The sequence below is a fragment of the Diabrotica virgifera genome, chromosome 3, assembly GCF_917563875.1.
Source record: "Diabrotica virgifera virgifera chromosome 3, PGI_DIABVI_V3a".
NCBI classification, from domain to species: domain Eukaryota; kingdom Metazoa; phylum Arthropoda; class Insecta; order Coleoptera; family Chrysomelidae; genus Diabrotica; species Diabrotica virgifera.
The window spans coordinates 90,712,404-90,734,599 of NC_065445.1; the positions used below are offsets into that span (position 1 = coordinate 90,712,404).

Consider the following 22,196-nt stretch of genomic DNA (forward strand, 5'->3'; position numbering starts at 1 on the left):
GAAAAATGAATAACCATTTTCAATTCAAGAAAAGTTACGAGAAACCTTTTTTGTTCAGAATGATCCAAAACCCCCAAAAAAACTTTGTCCGGGATAAAAAGACCGATTTTTGCAATTTGTTTAAAAAAAATTGTTTAAATAATTTTTGACGCACTTTTTGACCTGGGAACATGCAAATTGGTTAAAAGGGGTCCTTTTTGAATAAGATTGTGCAAAAAACCGAATCAGCATATTTTTCCTAGCGGATGCGCAGTGGCTACCTGGACTATATGCGATTTCAGTCATCTGCATATTATCACGTTTTCTTTTTCAGGGTTTATTATCAGGTGTTGTAGTTGATTCTGGGGATGGAGTGACCCATATATGTCCAGTTTATGAAGAATACGCACTGCCTCACCTCACTAGGAGACTGGACATCGCTGGACGGGATATAACCCGTTATCTTATTAAATTGTTATTGCTCAGAGGATACGCATTTAACCATTCTGCGGATTTTGAAACCGTAAGTTTTTGTTTTATCTAATAGTGAGTTTGAATATGTTATAATTATATTAATCAGATACCTACTTAATAATTTATAAGTAATATTCATCAAATTGTGTACGAGGACTATAAAAAATATATTAATATACCTGGTGTGCCAAAGGAAGCGGGACAGTTGAAATTTACATTGGATTGAAAAATTGAAAAACACTTATTCAGCATTTTTTTAAATCTTCAGGTTTATACAAAACACTCTCAATACCAGCCCCACCCTCTGTGGGCCTCGCGTTAAATGCGAACTTAACTTTTTATTCGAAAAAATTTTTCCCATTGTTGGTAGATGGCGCTATAATCAGAAAAAAAAATTTTGTGATACCCTAGGGAAATTATGGAAACGATCTTACGGTATCCGCCAAAATAAATAGTACCGAAATTAAAAGGGCTGTGAAATTGTGCACGCAAGTTGCATTTATCATATTTGGTATACTTGTCATTAGTTGTCAACTTGACATTACGTTATGGTTAAAATCTTTGTCATTATGGTTCTTTCTACTGAAGAAAAAGTTTTTCTAGTAGAACATTATTTCCGCTCATACGGAGTTTGGAGTACGGAGTACGGAATAATGGCCCATGTTTAAAACAAGTGTCAGAAATATATCAACATTTTAACGAGGCGTCCCCTAATAAAACTGTAATGCTAGCGGTTGTTGAGAAATTTCGTCGCACTGGTAGTGTATTATGTCAACGTAAAGGCTCTTCAGGTCGTCGAAGAACAGTTTGTACCAATACTAATGAAGGGCGCGTGTTTAACCAAATCATCCACTCTCCGCAAAGAAGTCTTGTAGGAACAACACGTAAACTGAATATAAGTGGAACATCTACACGTCGCACATAGGGGTATTTATTTAATAAAACCGGACAAAAGTCGAAATCGGCAACTTAAATAAAACCATGGCTAAACCTCATTTTCCACTACCTAAGTAACCGACCCATCTAATGGTAGGTATAAATCAACCTCCTGGTGTGCACCTCTCAGCTGGGTCAGTTAGAACTTAGTTCTTGGCGAAATCGATTGCTTTTGATCTCGGCGTTTTTAGTTTCTGTGAATTTTAAATTTAATACTGTGGTTTTCTGTAGAGAAGTTTAGTGGAAAAACTTTGTGAATATGGCAGAAGAAGATATGTACTCTATTTTAAAATTACAATTGAATGAATAATTAATTATTTTTCATATTTATAGTCATATAATAAAAGTAATTATTTTGGTATATATTTTTATTTATCAAACAGCAGTGTTTTTGTTAATGTGTCGGGTCTTGTCGGGCTACAATTTATGCATAGTAGTACTAATAAACTTGTTGGCTAACAAACAACGTTGTTAAATCATCCGCCTACTTCCGCCATTTTGTTTACTCCAACTACATCTCATGAAGAGGATAGCGACGATAATACAGATCAGGAAGAAAATAAAAGCGAAGAAGAAGACGATTAATATTAGCTAAACAAATATTTAAAATATATTATAATGTATGCAAAGTCTAAATACACTTTAATTATGACTATTTGTTGTGTTACAGTCTTTTGTATTTTGACAACGGCAACCGATTTGGGCGTCGAAACGTTAATAAAATTATTTTTTTCATTTTAATTGTGGCTTATTTCCCATATAAATAATTAATCATAAAAATGCCACAAGGAAATAGCTTCAGAACAACATTACAGTCTTATTAGACTTATTTCAGTAACTCGTTCTTAGTTAATCCCTAGAATGCATTATGCTATCAACACTTAATCCGATTATTTGCATAAACAATTAAATAAGTTCAAAATTAAAATCATATTAAACAGGTCATTATATATAAAGTATTTACCTGACCCAAACCCAGCAATTAGTCTAAATGTACGAAATGGCAGGTAGAATAAATTAAATTTACGTTATTATAGTTTTCTCCGGTTTTGTTACCCTAATACTCCTTTGTGCGTCGTGCTGAGATTAGTCTATGAATGTCCAGATTTTTTAAGAAACGTATGGTTTTCTGACGAAAGTCACATTTACCTCAACGGTTACATCTACCGACAAACAAATCGATTCCTTAGGTTTGAACGTCCTAATGACATTGCAAGAGAACCTCTCCACAGTGGTCGAGTATCCATTTGGGTTGCTGTATCTGGTCATGGGATAATTGATCCTTATTTTGTTGAGAACGAGAATGAGCAGTAAATTATTGTCGATCAAGAGCGGTACAGACATAATATTGTGACACCTTTTGTCAGAGATTTAAAGACCTTTTGTCGTGCGTGTAATTTAAGAATCCGTAAGCAATGGTTTCAGCAGGATGGCGCAACAAGCTATACAGCCGAAAGGTCCATAAATTTGCTCCGTGGACATTTTGGTAGGGAAATAATTTCTCGTCGCACAGACTTCGAGTATCCATCGCATTCACCGGATTTAACACCACCTGCTGCCTACATTTGGGGTACGATGAAGAATTCTATATTTTGCTCGGAAAATCCGCCAGAAACTGTTGGAAAACTACGGCAAAGAATAATAATATTTTCAACATTAGCAGAAACCAGTTTTCTTAAATATGTTTAATGATCTTCAGAACCGTTTGTTTGCAAAGCCATGGTGCACATTTTGAACATATGGATTATAAAAATTAATTCATAAATAGAAATGCGTAGAAGTGCGCGAAGACACCAACAAAACGAAACGAAATACAGACATTAGAGAGCAATGCAAAATTCAAGATATTGTAAGATGGGGAAGGCAGCACAGAGGATGTGGTACAACCATGTAAGACGAATGGATGAGAATAGACTCCCAAAAATTGCCGTAGAAAACAACCCGCCCGGTTCAAGACAATCCGGAAGACCAACTAAAAGATGGAGGGATAGTTGGCAATCTCCTTCCCAGGAATTTAACCAGAAGCAGCTTCAGAATTAAACAGATCGAAAGATCTCCAAGAAGTAAAAGAAGAAGAAGAAGAATTCATAAATATATATTTTTACATCCGGTACTGTCCTTTTGACGGATACTCTATTTTTAATATCTCGATAGGCTGTGGTATTTTTAAATAAATTCTTGATTATATTTTTTAGGTACGAATGATGAAAGAAAAGCTGTGTTATATAGGTTACGACATAGAAACTGAACAGCGTCTAGCTTTAGAAACAACGGTTTTAGTAGAGCCATATACTTTACCGGACGGAAGAATCATCAAAGTAGGAGGAGAACGATTTGAGGCTCCGGAAGCCCTCTTTCAACCGCATTTGATCAATGTTGAAGGACAAGGCATCGCCGAATTAGTATTTAATACTATACAGGTATGAGTTTTTGTTTATTTGTTTTTGATATTGAAATTATTTTTTTACTAATTTATTAATAAAAATAAAAATGTATACCATTTTTATTCAGTTGCAATGCGAAGGCAAAACAATCTTATTTTTCACTTAGAATACGGTGCGCAGTCCAGCCCTCTGAATCGACGATTTTCGACTCTTATTGGAGTCTCATCGGAGAGACGTAGGCCTGCTGCTCCATACTCTAAGTGACCAACATCGAGAGTTTATCCCCCACACCGCAACTGACGTGAATGGATTAGGCGACTAGCGTCATCCGGCAATTGAAAGGCAAGTTTTTCTATCCTAATAGCGACATTAATAATATTGAAAAATATTAAAAATGTTACTAAAAGATTTTTAAATTGAAAACTTATTGGTCCATTTCCCTGGTGACACCTCCAAGGCTTCTACAATATGCAAGCCAGATGGATGCTGCAGTGAAGACAAAAGGGAAGGAATTCTACACTATGCAATTCACAACCCCCGTCTGCAGCTTGGTAAAGTTCCAACGGAAAATGGACCTAGTTACTCTATAAGTAGTAAGGAGTAAGGAGTAATACTAATATAAAAATAAAAATGTATACCATTTTTATTCAGTTGCAATGCGAAGGCAAAACAATCTTATTTTTCACTTAGAATACGGAGCGCAGTCTTAATAGCGACATTAGTAATATTGAAAAATATTAAAAATGTTACTAAAAGATTTTTAAATTAAAAACTTATTGGTCCATTTCCCTGGTGACACCTCCAAGGCTTCTACAATAGAAGTGTGAATAGTGTAGAATTCCTTCCCTTTTGTCTTCACTGTAGCATCCATCTGGCTTGCATATTGTAGAAGCCTTGGAGGTGTCACCAAGGAAATGGACCAATAAGTTTTCAATTTAAAAATCTTTTAGTAACATTTTTAATATTTTTCAATATTATTAATGTCGCTATTAGGATAGAAAAACTTGCCTTTCAATTGCCAGATGACGCTAGTCGCCTAATCCATTCACGTCAGTTGCGGTGTAGGGGATAAACTCTCAATGTTGGTCACTTAGAGTATGGAGCAGCAGGCCTACGTCTCTCCGATGAGACTCCAATAAGAGTCGAAGATCGTCGATTCAGAGTGTTGGACTGCGCTCCGTATTCTAAGTGAAAAATAAGATTGTTTTGCCTTCGCATTGCAACTGAATAAAAATGGTATACATTTTTATTTTTATATTAGTATTACTCCTATAGAGTAACTAGGTCTATTTTCCGTTGGAACTTTACCAAGCTGCAGACGGGGGTTGTAAATTGCATAGTGTAGAATTCCTTCCCTTTTGTCTTCACTGCAGCATCCATCTGGCTTGCATATTGTAGAAGCCTTGGAGGTGTCACCAGGGAAATGGCCCAATAAGTTTTCAATTTAAAAATCTTTTAGTAACATTTTTAATATTTTTCAATATTATTAATGCCGCTATTAGGATTGAAAAACTTTGCCTTTAGTCTTTACTTTTAATTAAAACACTTAATTTCTTAGTATTTAATTTAATTTATTACATTCATTATTTATACTAAAACATAAGTATTTATATCTACAATTATTATTTACAATTTATTTTCGACATTATAAAACGCGCACTTCACATCATAATAATGAATGAGTGTGTACAAGTCGATCTTCTATTTAAGTTCTTCCCGACTTTGCTCTGCAATATTTAAGATAGGGTGTGGAACAAAATAGAATAAATCGAACTGAATATACAAGATGCCTCGCGTCTTTTTTCGATGCAGAAGAGGTCAAAACCGGTACTCGAGTGCTTTGATTCGACTCTCCAGAAAAGTCTAACTAGAGAGTCAGGGTCGGCCTGCGTGCTAATGGGCATCTTAACAATATTCTATTCTATAGTGATGTAACGAATATTCGTATTCGCATTCGGGAATATTCGAATATTTTTGCATATTCGCATTCAAATTCGCGAAACTTGTGCGAATGTTTTGCGAATATGAATATCAGAAAAAAAGTAATTTGAGATGATATGAGGTTAATGAAATTAAAATCTATTCACTTCTCATCTTTTTTTTTATTAAGAAAAGGTAACTTAACCTTGTATTATCACATTATCAGCCTTCATATTATTTTATTATATGGTATTATATAATAATAGTAGGGGAGGAAAGTATGCTAAATTTGCAGTTACTCGAGCGTTATGGGGATCGATTGGGTTGTGAAGAGTAGGTCCTAAAACCAAAAAAAGTTAAATAAAGATTTCCATAAAGTGGGAGCCTTTCCATTTTTTAATTTAATTTTCCATTTCCAACAATCGTTGTTTCCGATTATAGCGCCATCTATACATAATTCGAAAAAATGTCTCGAATAAAAGTTGCTTATTTCTACGTAAAGAATCCAAATCTGCAATAAAAATTGGGACTCATATTTAAGATTTTAAAGTAACCCCCCACCCCACCTTTGCCATTTGTATTTGATGCCATTCGATAGATTTTTCAAAAATTTTGAATACGTGTATTTTGCAGTTTTTCGATCTGACGTTCATTTCGCGAAATATTCATTTTTTTGTGAAACTTTGTGACTCGCCGAGCAGACAACAGATATTACATTAAAACAACAGATACTTACATTAGAATTAACTTCGCATCCATGAAGACCTTGAGAATGAACTAAAATGTCTTTAATATCCTTTGTAACCACTTTATTAAACTCCGTTTCTTATCGACTGGTAATCTAATAAATATTTTATTGGGGGTTTCAATGGTTTTAATTTAACAGAATGGTATTAAACAACACTTTCATAGTATTTTCTTTTATTTTCCATAGTAAAACCACGCACAATTCAATACGATCTCTTCAAAAACTGTGTTAGACTCCAAAGTAAACAAAATTGTATGTAATTTACAAATTTAGAAATGTCATACAAAATATGATGATATGACGTCACAAGAGTTCGCCCGCTTTTTAGATCGTTTGAAATGATTTGAATACATAGAAGATTTTAAATTTGTACTGCTAAGTTATTATGACATTTTAAGGCGTGAAATTTTGGAAATCTTATTTTTAAACGAAACTGAACATTATTATGTAATAAAACAAAAATGTGCAAGTTCCTTATTAAAACTAAACTGTGCTAAATGTCATTTGGAAAACCTCCAAGTAAAAAAGAGTCTTTATTTTGTGCATCAAAGCATATTGTGCTAAATTATTATTGAAGTGAAAACTTCTTTAGGGACGTTGTGCGATTTTTAGATAGGGGAAGAAGCATTGAATTCGCGATCGTCATCTTTAGGGGTGTTGTGCGATTTTTGGATAGGCACTGAAAAAGCACTGAATTGGCGACTGTCATTGCGACCGTCATCGCTTATGCTATATATTATGTGTATGTATATATAAATTGTGCAGAGGTATTTAAATTTAAAATAAATGTAAAACCTATTTTAGGATGGGGAAAAAGGATTTATTGCGCGACCGCCATCGCGATCGTCATCTCTTCGGCGAAATAAATTTTGTACGTATTTATATTATGTGTATGTATACATAAATTATATAAAAGTATTGAAATTTAAAATAAATGTAAAACTTATTTTTGGGTGGGGAAAAATGGTTTATTTCGTGACAATCATCGCGACCTTCATCTCTTCGGCGAAATAAATTTTGTACATATATTTGTATTATATAAATTGTATAGAAGTATTTAAATTTAAAAAAATGTAAAATCTATTTTGGAATGATGAAAAAAGATTGATTTCACGACCGTCATCGCTTCGACGAAATAAATTTTGTACGTATATTATTATAATGTACGTATAATAATACTAATATTATTGAAGTGAAAACTTCTTTAGGGACGTTGTGCACTTTTTAGATGGGGAAAAAGTATTGAATTATCGACCGTCATCGCTTCGGCGAAATAAATTTTTGAAGCAAAAAGTTATTTAGGGACGTTGTGCACTTTTTAGATGAGGAAAAAGTATAGATTAGTGACTGTCATTGGTTCGACCAAATAAATTTTTCAAGTGAAAACTTTTTTATGGACGTTGTGCATTTTTTAGATGGGGAAAAAGTGTTGAATTTGCGACCGCCATTGTTTCTGCGAAATAAATTTTTGAAGTGAAAACTTCTGTAGAAACGTTGTGTCCGTTTTAGATGGGGAAAAGTATTAAATTAGCGACCGTCATCCCGACCCCAAAACTTCTTTAGGGACGTTATGCTCTTTTTAGATGGGGAAAAAGTATTGAACTAACGACCGTCAAGAATTGAATTAGCGCCATCGCTTCGGCGAAATAAATTTTTGAAGTGAAAACCTTTTTTAGTGACGTTTTGCACTTTTTCGACGGGAAAAAAGTATTAAATTAGCGACCGCCATTGCTTTGACGAAATAAATTTTTGTTGTGAAGACTTCTTTAGGGACGTTGTGCCCTTTTTATGTCATTGCTTCGACGAAATAATTTTTTGAAGCTAAAACTTTTTTAGGGACGTTATACACTTTTTAGATGGGGAAAAAGTGTTGAATTAGCGACAGTCATCGCTTCGGCGAAATAAATTTTTGAAATGAAAACTTCCTTAGGGACGTTGTGCACTTTTTGGATGGGGAAGAAGTATTGAATTAGCGACCGTTAGTGCTTCGACGAAATAAATTTTTGAAGTGAAAACTTTTTTAGGGACGTTTTGCACTTTTTCGACGGGAAAAAAGTATTAATTTAGCGACCGTCATTGCTTCGACGAAATACATTTTTGTTGTGAAAACTTCTTTAGGGACTTTGTTCTCTTTTTATGTCATTGCTTCGACGAAATAAATTTTTGAAGCTAAAACTTTTTTAGGGACGTTATACACTTTTTAGATGGGGAAAAAGGACTGAATTAGCGACCGTCATCGCTTCGGCGAAATAAATTTTTGAAATGAAAACTTCCTTAGGGGGACGTTGTGCACTTTCTGGATGGGGAAGAAGTATTGAATTAGCGACCGTTATTGCTTCGACGAAATAAATTTTTGAAGTGAAAACTTCTTTAGGGACGTTGTGCATTTTTTAGATGGGGAAAAAGTATTAAATTAGCGACCGTTATTGTTTGACGAAATAAATTTTTAAAGTGAAAACTTTAGGGATGTTTTGCACTTTTTAGATAGGAAAAAAGTATTGAGTTTGCGACCGTCATCACTTTGCCGAACTAAATTTCGTACGTATAAATATTATGTGTATGTATACATAGAACGTGCATACAAGACGAACGTACGTATAGCATAGAACATACGCAAAGCGTATATAATATAGGTATACCACTTCTTTTTGGATAGGGAAAGGCATTGAGCTCGTAATTTATATACAATAAGAAGTTTTCACTTCTGTCGGCACTCCCATGAGTGCTTTAAATTTTTTTTTGTCATTATCGTTTATTCACCCAAAACAAAGAATACGAACAATATTTGAAATAAATTGCAAAATACTTAAATGCACAAATGAATAACATTTTACAGAAACCAAAAATATAGGCCGACAATAAATTAGACAATATTTTTTATCTGTGAATACTGGGATTATTTTTTATGAAAATAATAATATTTTTATTATTTTTTTTAGGCTGCAGATATAGATATGCGACCGGAACTGTACAAGCACATCGTCCTGTCGGGAGGTTCCACAATGTATCCCGGGCTTCCTTCTAGATTAGAACGAGAAATAAAACAGTTATATATAGAGCGGGTACTTAAAAACGACATTGAAAAGCTCAACAAATTCAAAATTAGAATAGAAGACCCTCCTAGAAGGAAAGACATGGTGTTCATAGGCGGAGCCGTTTTAGCCGAAGTTATGAAAGACAGAGATGCGTTTTGGCTATCTAAACAAGAATATGAAGAACAAGGATTGAAGATATTAAAGAAATTGGGAGCCAGAGCGGTATGAATGATGTTAAAAGAGTAAATAAAATGGTAATTGTCGTTCGTTGATCTAAATAATGGATTTGAACCAGCTGATAATCAATATGTTTATAGATTTTTAACTGTCAGTTTGATGCCTGTATTAAAAAGTTGGTTGCATGACATCTCGTAACGCGACAGTTCGTAACCCCATATATGGTAACGGACAAGTTACAATGATGTATCATCAAGAAGTATTTGAGTTTTTTTAATATTCTTTACAAAATGTCGTTTTGGTATTCATTCATTCATCACTGTACACCAACGCAGGACTCAGCACACTCCTGTATATCTTTCCTTTCAACCCTTCACCGATTTTTCGATCACAGAGTACCACGCAGAGCTGGGCAGTAGCTGGGTACAAGTACCCGAATTTTGTACTCTAAGTACATTTTTGGTACTCAGTACTCGAGTACATTTTCAATAAAGTACTCGGTACTCGTACCCGTCGCGTATGGGTAAAATACCCGGTACCCGCGTTTATTATACGAGTACATTTTCCGAGTACTATTTGTAAGTCTAAACGTGCCGCTGCATGTGGGACAACTTATTAATAGCAACACGCAAAACGTCGTTTTCAGTATCTGTCCATTCGCAAAGTCTAGCAAACGTCTATTCTCTTATGCCATAGTAATTAATAGCCCTCGAAGAAATGCTCTGAAGAACTGATGAAACTTTGAAAAATTAGTTATCTTAAAAGCCAATAAAATTAATCATTGAGTGTAGGTGGTGTTATACTGATTACAGTAAAACCTGTGTTACCGGCCACCTGTACTTACGGTCGGTTTCAAATTCCCCAAACCAATTATATGTATATTCCCTTACTTATGACCTGCTATTTACGGCCACCCTTATAATACGAACGCGGCCAAATAATCACATATTTTTAAAGCCCATTTTATTGAAATTAAATGTGAATGTCGGCCAAAATAATTTTGTTAAAATAATTTTGTCTATTAATTTGTTGATGGAAATTCTTAGTACTATTTATTAGGACCTATTGTATCTAGTGGTCACAAGGTTTTTAAAATCCTATAATAATAAAATGTCGTAAAAGAGAAACGTTTGACACTATTTATAAGTATGATTTAAATTCACAAAAGTTGGCCGAAAAATATGATGTAAAAACTCAAATTATCAAAGGATATGAAAAAATAAAATTGAGTTGAAAAATTCTTTAAAAAAGCTTAACAATCTGTTTTTTCCGTAGTATAGTATGTACCTACCTAGTTTTGTTTTATATTAGGATATTAAAGTAATTTTAGTAGTTTCCGTTTTTGTATAGAATTATATTTGCTTTTACTAACAAAATAAACAAAGTTCCAATTATCTTTTATGTATTTGTGGACTACGAAAACGGGAAATACTCTCCACCTTTCTATATCGGCCAATAGTTCCTTCATTTTTAGTGGTCGTTACTGACAGGTTTTACTGTATTAATCAGTGATCAATTTTTAAAATTCTAATTTTTTTATTTAAGTTGGAATTGTACGTTATTGTATATTTTCATGACTCATAAATACATATGTTTAGAGATGCAGAGATAATTATTGCCTTCTTACCTTCTTTTGGGTTCTATATTCAAATGTACTCGAAATAAGTACCCGAGAAATTCGGGTAATTGTACTTTGAGTACTTTTTTTGAGCAATATACTCGGTACTCTATACTCGTTTCTCAAATATGAAAAGTACCCAGTACTCTGTACCCAAGTACAATTTATCAGTAACCGGTCTAGCTCTGGTACCACGCTTATTCGATTCTAGTTATTACACGATATTTTATGGATTTTGGATTCCAAACCACGGATGGATTATTATAAAATATCATGTAATAACTTTTTTCTAGATGCAACTCTGCATGTACTGAATTATTACCCTGATAACTATTCTACTGTACATACGTGTAAGTTTTCTGGGTGTAAACAAACCTCTTCTTACGTGACGCATAATTAGAGATAACCATTTACTCATCTAGGATAGCATATGTCTACTTAAAATCATGGCTTTGGTCTTGTTACCAATAAACTGAAGTACTTTCCCAGTTTTTATTCTCTGAAGTACTTTCCTAGTTTTTATTCCCTTAAGTACTACTGTATCCGCTGTGAGCTCGTACGTAGAGGGGATATTTACAAATTCTCGAGCGCCAGTAGTGGCAAGTCTGTAAACGTTTACCGGAAATTTGACATAAATGTCAAAGTGATTAATGTAAAATTAAAATTAAAAACTTTAATTATAAAAAATATTAGTTGGTCAAAGCTGTGGTATATATTTTTACCTTAAATATACTTACGTTTTAAATACTGAATTTAAGTTTTTTTAATGTTCCGTAATATGTAATTATAATTTAATCTAAAAATCTTAGCGCCATCTACACGATAATTGTGAAAGTATCCGAAGTAAGAAATTCATATTTTATCAATAGAACGTCAAAATTATTAGCAAAATCTTAAAAAAATCGATTACAATTTAATTAATTTTTTGCGTTGTAAATGTTAAGCGATAACAATTAAATAATAAATTTAAAAATTACCGGTGAAAGATAATTCCAGTAATCCGCTAGGAGCGCCACCAGCGAAGCTCAGAGCGTATATATATTTAATACAATGGTAGATTTTAAAAAAAGGTTAAATACTTGGATATTTTTAACGAAAATGGCGAAAGTAGACCGTATTTTTAATTAAATTGTGGTTTATTCGCACCAAATTTAGTGGCAAATGGCGAATTGCACTCTACCACTTAGGCTTTGTTCTCAAATTTTTTTGTTAACTGTATAATATCGTTATCAAACTGTCACTAAAGCTTTCTAAAAACATACGGATGTCAGCTGTCAAATCACGTGGTTATGCAGTTTCTTAGGAAATACACTGTTGCAGTGTCTTAAGAATATTTAGGTCAAGGAAAAGTTCTACTTAAAATTAGCCAAAAATGTTGTATTATATATTTCCATTATTTTTAAAATTATGTGCGATAAGAATGGGCATTGTGATTTTTTAACTAGATTATATTACACAGATTAAAAGTATTCAAAATTATGTATTAACTATGTATTAACATTTTGTGTTAGACACACACCACAAAAGTAATAGTTCAATAGAACCAGCTAATGTTAAAATCTGGTAATAATAATTCACACTACCTAATTGCTTTCGATGTACACTTAATTAATGTTAACACCGACAACTAAACTATAACGAAAAAGTGAAGAAAAGCCCTTAAATTGATATTTTCTTCAGAGAACTTCAAAATGTCGTTTTTTAATTTGACGTTTATTTGACACTTGAACTTATTTGTATAATAAATTTTATCAAAAATAGTAAATAAAAATATTACATTAACGTCAAATACGTCATATTATGTGTATCATATGTTTAACGTCAAATTGTGTTCGCCAAAAATTTCAGGCCACTACGCTAGGTGTCGCGTCAGTCATGCACGGAGTGAATATCGGCAGTCTAATAGCAACACGTGCCTGGGAGTTTTGGCAACACTGATCTGCATAATCCAAACATTCCGTTCTTGACGTGAAATAAAGTACATATAAGCGTATTTGTTTTCCGCTGGATAAACTCAGCGGGTGCTTGGGCATGCGTAGTACGCAATAATGAGTTTATAACTCATTATTATTTAATGTTTTAAAGTTTGAATTAACAATTTCGATTGATCTAAAAAATAGATTTACAGTGGAATAATGGACGTACAGTTTGGTACTGAACTAGAATATTTATTTATAGAAGTATTTATTTAAATATTGAGGTTAGATTCGTCGATACGTCAAACATGAAATGAAATGTTAGACAAATACGTTCAGGCGGTTTTTCTCTGCTGGATTTAAGCCGCTGGTTACAACCACTAAGCCGCTTTTTGCTTAAAGTCAGTCGCTGAGGTCGCCTGAACGCACCCAATGAACATAAATTTTCTTGTGAGCTTTAATTTAGTCTTATTAGTTTGTTAGGAAATAAGCAGTGCTCAGCTCGTGTGCTGATATAATACTGAAAATATAATCGTAGTTAAATGATGTATAGCAAATTTCCCATTCTTATTGATGCTTTATTCTTTGTTAGATTTAAAAGATTCCTTGGAACCTAAATGTAAATTCTCGGTCAATCATTTTGCTACTTATTATTAAATGAAATATCTCCAAAGTTACTGTCAAATAGTACAATAGTTATCTTAATGAAGTGTTAGTATTTATTTCATTTGTAAAGACTACTGTTTATTATATTTCTTATTTTTAATATTGCGCATTTTATTTTATTTTATTAAAATTGTAGAATAATTTTATATATACTTCGATAAAATAAATTTAGTTATTTATTGTTGTCATATTTTAATTAAAAAGTGCAATAAAAAATATCTCTTTTGCGATCTTGATGTACCCTTAAGAGCACACAGTAGCGATTATCAGGTAGCAACAAACGCGGCCAATATTGCGAAAGTTCTGCGAACTTTCAAAAGTGAGGCAACAGTGCGTCGGTAATTCGACACTGACAGAGTGACGTTTATACTATCAAAAACAATAATTTTTATACACATAGGCGCGAAATGTTGCCAAGTCAGTGACGTCCGATTTCTTGTTATAAAAAAATCGATTTTTAGTAGTTCCAATGTGACCCAAAATTTAGGCACGGGATAAAAAAGTTTATTTGAAGAAAGTGTATTTTTTTGTCTTTCTTAATGGCGGTATAGGCTCCTTTTTTCAATATTGTATTTAGTTATAGAGTAATTTCCAAATACTAACATATTTCTGAAATTGGGCTCTGTACCGCCATTCTTTATTATATTACGAATATTTGTGCCAAATATCTTGACAAAATATTCAAAATTAGAGCCGCAATCTTGGAACGCGTTTGTTGCTACCTGTTGATCGCTACTGTTTGCTCTTAATAAAAATACCAAATAAATACTGAATCACTCAACATAAACTGCGTGTCAGAGAAAACGGGCCACCCATAAAATTGTTGGAGCAGGTATACGACGTCTTACACGCCTTTTGAGACGGCTGGATCCATACATACTCAATAGGATTAAGATCTGGACTTTGAGAAGGCCAGTCCATTTTTGGAATACCGTTATCTTCAAAATATTGTGTTAAAATCCTTACCGTGTGTGGTCTCGCATTATCGTGCATTAGCAGAATACCATTGCGAATAAACCCAGCATATGGCGTAGCTAGTGATGTAAGAAGAGAATATTCTTAAGAGAAGATTCTCGAGAACGAGAATATTCTCGGCTCGTTCTCGAGAATATTCTCTTGACAGTAGTTGTTGCGTTCTTAATCGTGCTAAGACGATACATAAAAAAGAAAAATGGAAAATGTGGATATGGCTTTTCTAAGTAAACGCGAAACAATGAGTAATTATGGAAATAATGCTAGACAATTATTTGTTTAAGAATTTTACAAGAATGTCAAAAAGTGATTTCGAACTATTAATAAATGTGATAGGGCCAAGAATAAAGAAGAAAGATCAAACATGAGAAACGCAATACCAATCTCAACAAGATTAGCAATTGTTATTTATATATACTAAAAATTTTAGTTTAATGTATTTATTCAGGATGCACTACTCTTCCATTTGTCTCATAGTTCCAGAAGTATGCCAAGTTCCACAACTCTGGATGTACTGCATTAATAAACCTTATTTCATTTGACCACGTATTCATCTTTTCTTTGTATGTCTTGACAAAACCAAATTAAATTTCAACAGAGTACAGGAAATAAAGAAGAAATACAGAGCAACATGGAAAATTTTCCACAGCAGTTCGACTTTATCGGCAACGCATCAGGCACTGCAATAGTGTTCAAATACCAGTAAGATTTCGGCCACATGGCTCAGCAAAACGGCGATATTTTCATTAGATGGCTGTAATGGTGCCAGAAACATAGCAAATATATATTTTCGGCAACATATTGCTTCAAAAACTAGCCGGTCTAAATGCCCCTTTAGACGTAGACCAATCCATGACTGAGCTGGCGACTCGTGAAAAATTAAATCCCACAACTTCCACATCCATTACTTGCATTATTTGTTGTTAAGAAGAAATTTTCATTTTTTTATCAAATAAATTTTGTGTTCTCTGTTGTTTTTGTATTTTGTTTATATATAAAGAACACTGTGGTTTAGTCTCATAATATTGTACAAAATTTCATGATTTTTAATACCCTATTTCATCTTCAACAATATCCCTAAGTGCGTCATAGGGTTCATTCTCAGAAAATTCTCCATATCGAGAATATTCTTTGATTTTTCATTCTCGAGAAACACTAGGCGTAGCATCTCAGTTATATATCTGTGTGCTGTTAATGGGCCCCTCTCAATCAAGACGAGATCCGTGTGTGTCCCAAAATAATCCCTGCCCAAAATATTACTGAGCCACCACCAAAAGCAATCCGGTGTGACCGAGTGTACGAAGTATAACGTTCTCCATCCCTTCTGTAGACTTTATGTTGACTATTTTTACCATAAATTGATATTCTAAACTCATTCATAAACAGTATTTCGAATCGTCTATTGTCCAATTGATGTGTTCACGGGCAAATGCAAGTCTACGTATTTCGTGAGCTGCAGTAAGTAATGTCCCCGTTGCTGGATTGGGAGCTGTCAAACCTTGTTCTTTTAACCTTCGCCGATCAGTAGAAACTCTGAATACTGGACCTTGGGCTTGCTGAATATGGCTTTGGAGCATTAAGTAAAGCAGTTTGCGTCCGACAATGCAGCAATATTGAGAAAGCTGTCTTCCCTGACTGTTGTCTTCCTTTTGACACCAGTACCGGATCACTGTTGATGAGATCGGATCTCAAGGCATTGTTGGTAAGTTCTCTGCACAGTTGAATGACTAACATTCAATTGTCTTGCCACATCCCTTTGGCTCGCTTCATTTTCCAACAATGTAACAATCTGAGAAGACTTTTCATCAGAAAAGATAGAGATGGATATTTTCCATCGTTATTATTAAGAAATACACTTCATTGCAAGGAAGTCAGTGTAACACTAAGATATCTCAGAAACTCTTTAAAACACTACGTGTCACTAGTCATAATGAGAACTTTAAAAAATAATCATAAGAAATATCAAAAATCATTAAAAGTATAAAACCTTGAAAAAACAGAACTTGCTTAAAAATAGTCGTACAACCTTATACAGTAGACCATTATAAAGGTAATTGGCTTCTCTTTCTACTAAATGTACCATGGTATATAACTAGAAATACATAGAAAAAAGTTACAGAACACAGAACAATGTTTGCGAAGTAATGGGGAAAATGGCCCAAAAATGCTGTGAGCACCGAACTTTGAAAAATCCTATTTCGGAAACTATAAATCGTGGAGACTTCTACCAAATGTCATTTTAAAGAGGAAGGATGGACGTTATTTTTCGCCGAAACAATGCCTATACCTGTATCACTGGAAAAACTTATGGGACAAAAAACAAATTTAACCTGGAACAATTTTCCTGTAGACGTGTTTGTAAAAAAAGTGCATAGAACTCACCCTAATTCGCCCTGTGCCTAGGGACTAATTCACCACTTTCTCAAAAACGCACCCATTTAGATGGTAGTACTCCGCGGTTTTTTCAAATTTAGAGGTCCGTTAACCATATGAGATAATAAAATCCCGTTAACGTTGTAGTTCCTTTTAGCTCTCTTATTTTGAACATAATCAATATCCTAGATTGCCAATGCTTAAAAATATAAGTAAAAAATATCTTTTTTAAATTAAGTACCTAAATTCAAGTTCAAACCTTATTCTATCAGTTCCTGATAAGTATTTTGCCGTATTTAATTTTAAAACTTTATTTTTTAGTTGTTAATACATCCCGATCGCCCGTCTTCCCGTAAGGTACCTTCCTCATTAACAATGTAAAAAAATATATTTTGAATAAAACATGACAAACATTATTATAGGGGCCTGAAAGAAGATGGTTAAACTTAAATTTATGTACATACTTGATGTTTACAAAAATACTATTTTTTACTTGTGTTTTTGAGATTTTTTTCTGTATTGAATTATTTATAACTCAAAAACGATCAACAGATCATTTATAAGAAAAATATTACAAAAGACCTTTTTTGTTTCGAATGATCCAAAAAATTTAAAATATCTGCACTGGCCAAAAAAAAATTTAGTATAATTTATAAAAAAAATAATTTTTTGATTATGAATTAATTAATTACAGTCAGGACAAAATTATATCGGACACCCCTTGTTTTTTATAATTTTTAACATACTAAATTACATATCAAATAATTTTTACCCATTATACAGATCGATGAAGGTTGTTCTTATATCGGATCCTCTACTAATAGAAGTAAATGCTTACGATCAAAACATCGACTTGGAGGATATAACACGATATAACGAGACAAAGTCTGTTACAAAGTCACTGGTTGGTGGTTTCAGCTTCCTCTAAATTTAAGAAGATATTATGTATTATCATAGTATCTCTAAAAAAACTAACAAGAATTTTCTAAAACCCAAAAAAAAAGAGGAAAAACATAAAAACAACGAAATACACCAAAAAATCTCAAAACAGTTCCAAAAACCGGACTACAGAGGAGTCCACATATCCAGTGGCGGTTTCTCCATAAGTGCACATGTGCACGTGAACCCCCAAAATTTATTTCACACAAACATTCATAATATGTATATGTAAAATTTATCATTCTATAAATAACATTTTAATCTAACTATACAGTAATTTAAATCACAGATCCAAGAAGTTTATAAGTAACATATATTCAATATATACATATATTCAATATCTATATATATAAAAGAAAGTCGAGTTATGTTAGTTACACCGTTAATAACTCGAGAACGGCTCAGATTTTTATGAAATTTTACACGTGTATTCTACCGCACTATATTTTTTAATTTTTTGACAAACCGTGTTTTCTTAATTTTGTATGATGTAGAAGCAAAAGATACATACAATCCTAAATTTTCACTTTTTTATCTTCAACCGTTATTTTTTAATAGCCATTTAAATATTTTACATCTATATATGTACAGGTCCAGCGATATTTAAACGGATCATAGCCAATACATGTATTTCGGCTCTAGGCGGTTGGCCAACAAAATATTTTCAAATAATTATTATATTATACAAGTACAATACCTCAGTCGACTACTGGATTCTGAACTAAGCTACGTAAATGCAAAAGCCCGCCTACATTTACCATTTTATTCTGTTTTAAATCAACCGAACGAGTCTAGAGGTGGGCTAATTTACGATAGTGATATTTTATTCATTGTGATTTTTGTCTGTAACTGAATCAGTCATTATGCAAACAATACATGTTACAATGTGTAAACTTTTAAGGAAACGTAAAAATATTTTCATTAATAGTTGGATATTCCGAGATAATACAATTTTTTAAAAGTGAGCACGTAAAGGTTGGAATAAATTCATTTTCTCGAGAATGGACGATTTTGGTAAAAAATCCCAAAACAGGTCAATTTTTATTTTCAAATTGCGACTTTTTGACATATGTATCATACTGGTGACGTCACCCATCTGTACGTGATGACGTCATCTATAATTATGTAAATTTATTGACAAAAAGAAGAATTTGTGTAATATATTTAACTTAAAATACATTTTACTGCTGTCAGAAAAACAGGAAATAATGTTTATTTGACAAATAAATATTGTTTTTTGAATAAACTCAATATTAAAGCCGCCACCCACCTTCCTCTTAACAGTTTGAACATTTGATTTAAGCGAAAAGGAATGATTATTTTCCAAATAAACATTTTTTCTGTTTTCTGAGAACAGTAAAATGTATTTTGAACTAAATAAATTACATTCATCCTTCTTTTTATGTCAATAAATTTAATTCAAAACAATTTCTTTTGGACACCCTATATAAATAATTATGTAAATGTTTATATTACTGCATAGAGAATTAAATTACCTTTCAAATGAGCTATCACACGATCCCTATTCCCATTTAAAAAAAATAATCGATGACGTCATCACGCCCAGATGGGTGACGTCACTAGTATGATATATATGACAAAAAGTCGTAATTTAAAAATAAAAATTGACCTCTTTCGGGATTTTTTTCCAAAATTGTCCATTCTCGAGAAAATTAATTTATTCCAACCTTTACGTGCTCTCTGTATAAGTATTATGGGTTATGGGTTATAAATGAATCTTTCTGAAAGGCAAAACAAGTTTAAATGTTTATGTATATATTTATATGTAAATTTAATGGCGTTGAAAAGCGTCGTCATTTTACCCAAAATATGGTCTTAGATTGTTTTCGCAATGACCGATTCAATTGTGATTTAACAGAGCAACCAAATATTCGTATATTAAACTCCTAATAAAAAGTGTTACCAATGTGGACCATCGTAAAATTCTACACGTATTATTATTTTGTTTAGGTCACTATTAAAAAATTGGGTTTGCTATTAGAACGCATACCATACCATTAGTGCCAAACAAAAATAGAAAAATTTAGTAGTTTATGGAACGTTTTTATATAAGTGGATGATAATTATGCATCATGCAATATTTGTAAGATAAAGCTGTCTTATCAAACTTAGAGAACGTACAAAACAAAATTTTAATACATTATTGTTTCCTATAATGCACAAAATGTTAAAGGTGGTACAAAATGATGTGAAAATGAAACATTTTGGATGCTTTGCACACACAATAAATAAACTTTATTGTGAACGATGGCTTAAAGGATGAGGAAATCAGCCACAATTTAACTTAAAAAATTGATTTTATTGACGTTTCAACTTCTACCTCAGATGTTGTTATCAAAAGTGATATAAGAAAATCATTGAAAATTTAACCAAAATAAAAAATACCATTAGCCACTTTAAAAAGAGTTCTACAAGCAGCTGCTAAACTTTTAGATTTTGAAAAAATCCAGGAAACGGGAATCCTCTCAAATTACTGCAAGATGTTTCCACATGTTGTAATTCGACATTTTATATGTTGGAAAGATTTATTCAGCTAGAAGAAATTGTTAAGGCTATTATAAGCATAACAAATATGTACGTAAACACTAGTTCAACAATGTATGAGTATTTTATTAAACTGTCGATAACTGTCGATTTCAACTTTTCTTGGCAGAATAAGGTTTCGACTAATTCCTTTTAAGGATCCAACAAATGCGGAAATAGCACAGAAAATAGAATCGCTCTTATTGCAGAAAAACTTGGAATGGAACAAAAAGATAAAGGATTTACGACTCAAATTTTATTAGAACATGAGAAAACATCTGCAGATCCGGATGATATTATGGGATCGCAGGATCAGCCACGAGGCACTACGACAAGCAGGGCAATAATAGAAATGCAAAGATTTAGGGAATGCGATCGGTTGCCGCGAAATGAAGATTCGTTAAAATGGCGGAGAGAAAATAAATATATTTTTTATTATCATGCACAAGTAGCTCAAGAACGAATTAGTGTCATTGGAACATCAGTGCCTTGCGAACGGTTATTTCCAAAGCTGGTCTAATTATTTCTGATTGAAGAACTCGAGTTAATTATAAAAAGGCTAAAAGGCTGCTATTCTGAAATTTTAATTTAAAAGTACCAAATAGTAACTAATAAGTATTTGTAGCAAATACTGGTATTTAAAGTTTACTTTGTATTTCGTTTTTAAGAGGGTAGGCGCAAAATTTCGGGACAATGCTATTTAAATGCATTTATTTCTTTCGAATCCTAAGAAAACTAGTAAGTATTTTTGAAAAATTTAAAAGCAGAATAAAAAATTACATAATTACCGAGTGCTAAAAGTCCCTGAAAACTTCTATAATGTGTATTTTAATAAGTTACAGCGGTAAAAAGAAGAGAAAATTGAGTGTGATTTTTAATTTCAAATATCTCATTTAAATGACACTTTTTTATTCTAATGGACTTTCGGCCCTCGATAATAATGTAATCTTTCATTCCGCGTTTATATTTTTCAAAAATACTTATTATTTTCTTAAAATTCGAAAAAAATGAATGCATTGAGAAAGCATTGGCCCGAAATTTGGCGCCTATGCTCTTGTTAGATTTTCTAATAACAATTAAGACAATGAAAAAAACATGAAATTATTTATTAATGCAATATTATTTTCATTACAAAAACTACTTTTTGAATAAAATTGTTTCCTACCTAGACAAAATAATAACACCTGTTGAATTTTTTTGAACATTTTTAATTAGGAGTTTAAAATACGACTATTTTGTTGCTCTGTTACCGTTACATGACTGCAAATACTTCTAGCCCACCTCTAGGTCAGAATCAGGTATAAGAATTATTATACGACCGGTTCATATTTAAGGGTCCGCCTCGCGATCGCGCCAAGGAATAGAACCGAACCGACCGGCGACCTGACTACATGCAGAAGGCGATTGCAGAATTTGCAGATCCTTCTAGCTTTTTGTGCATACGCGGTACGAATAGATTATTTTATTTTTATAAGTTTAAGTTTATGGATACGTACCTATTTAAAACATATTTTT

General features: G+C 32.7%; 1 protein-coding gene across 4 annotated transcripts in view; it reads left to right on the forward strand.

Moving 5' to 3' along the window:
- The window catches only part of LOC126881913 (actin-related protein 2), a 53,784-nt gene extending 39,750 nt beyond the window's left edge, over positions 1-14,034 (forward strand). For all 4 annotated transcript variants that reach the window (XM_050646643.1, XM_050646646.1, XM_050646644.1 and 1 more), the window contains 3 exons: positions 314-502; positions 3,585-3,809; positions 9,381-14,034. In XM_050646643.1, the coding sequence (XP_050502600.1) occupies positions 314-502; positions 3,585-3,809; positions 9,381-9,704 (738 nt within the window). In that variant the 3' untranslated portion in view covers positions 9,705-14,034. The remainder of the gene's footprint in view (positions 1-313; positions 503-3,584; positions 3,810-9,380) is intronic.
- Positions 14,035-22,196: the final 8,162 nt, after the last annotated feature.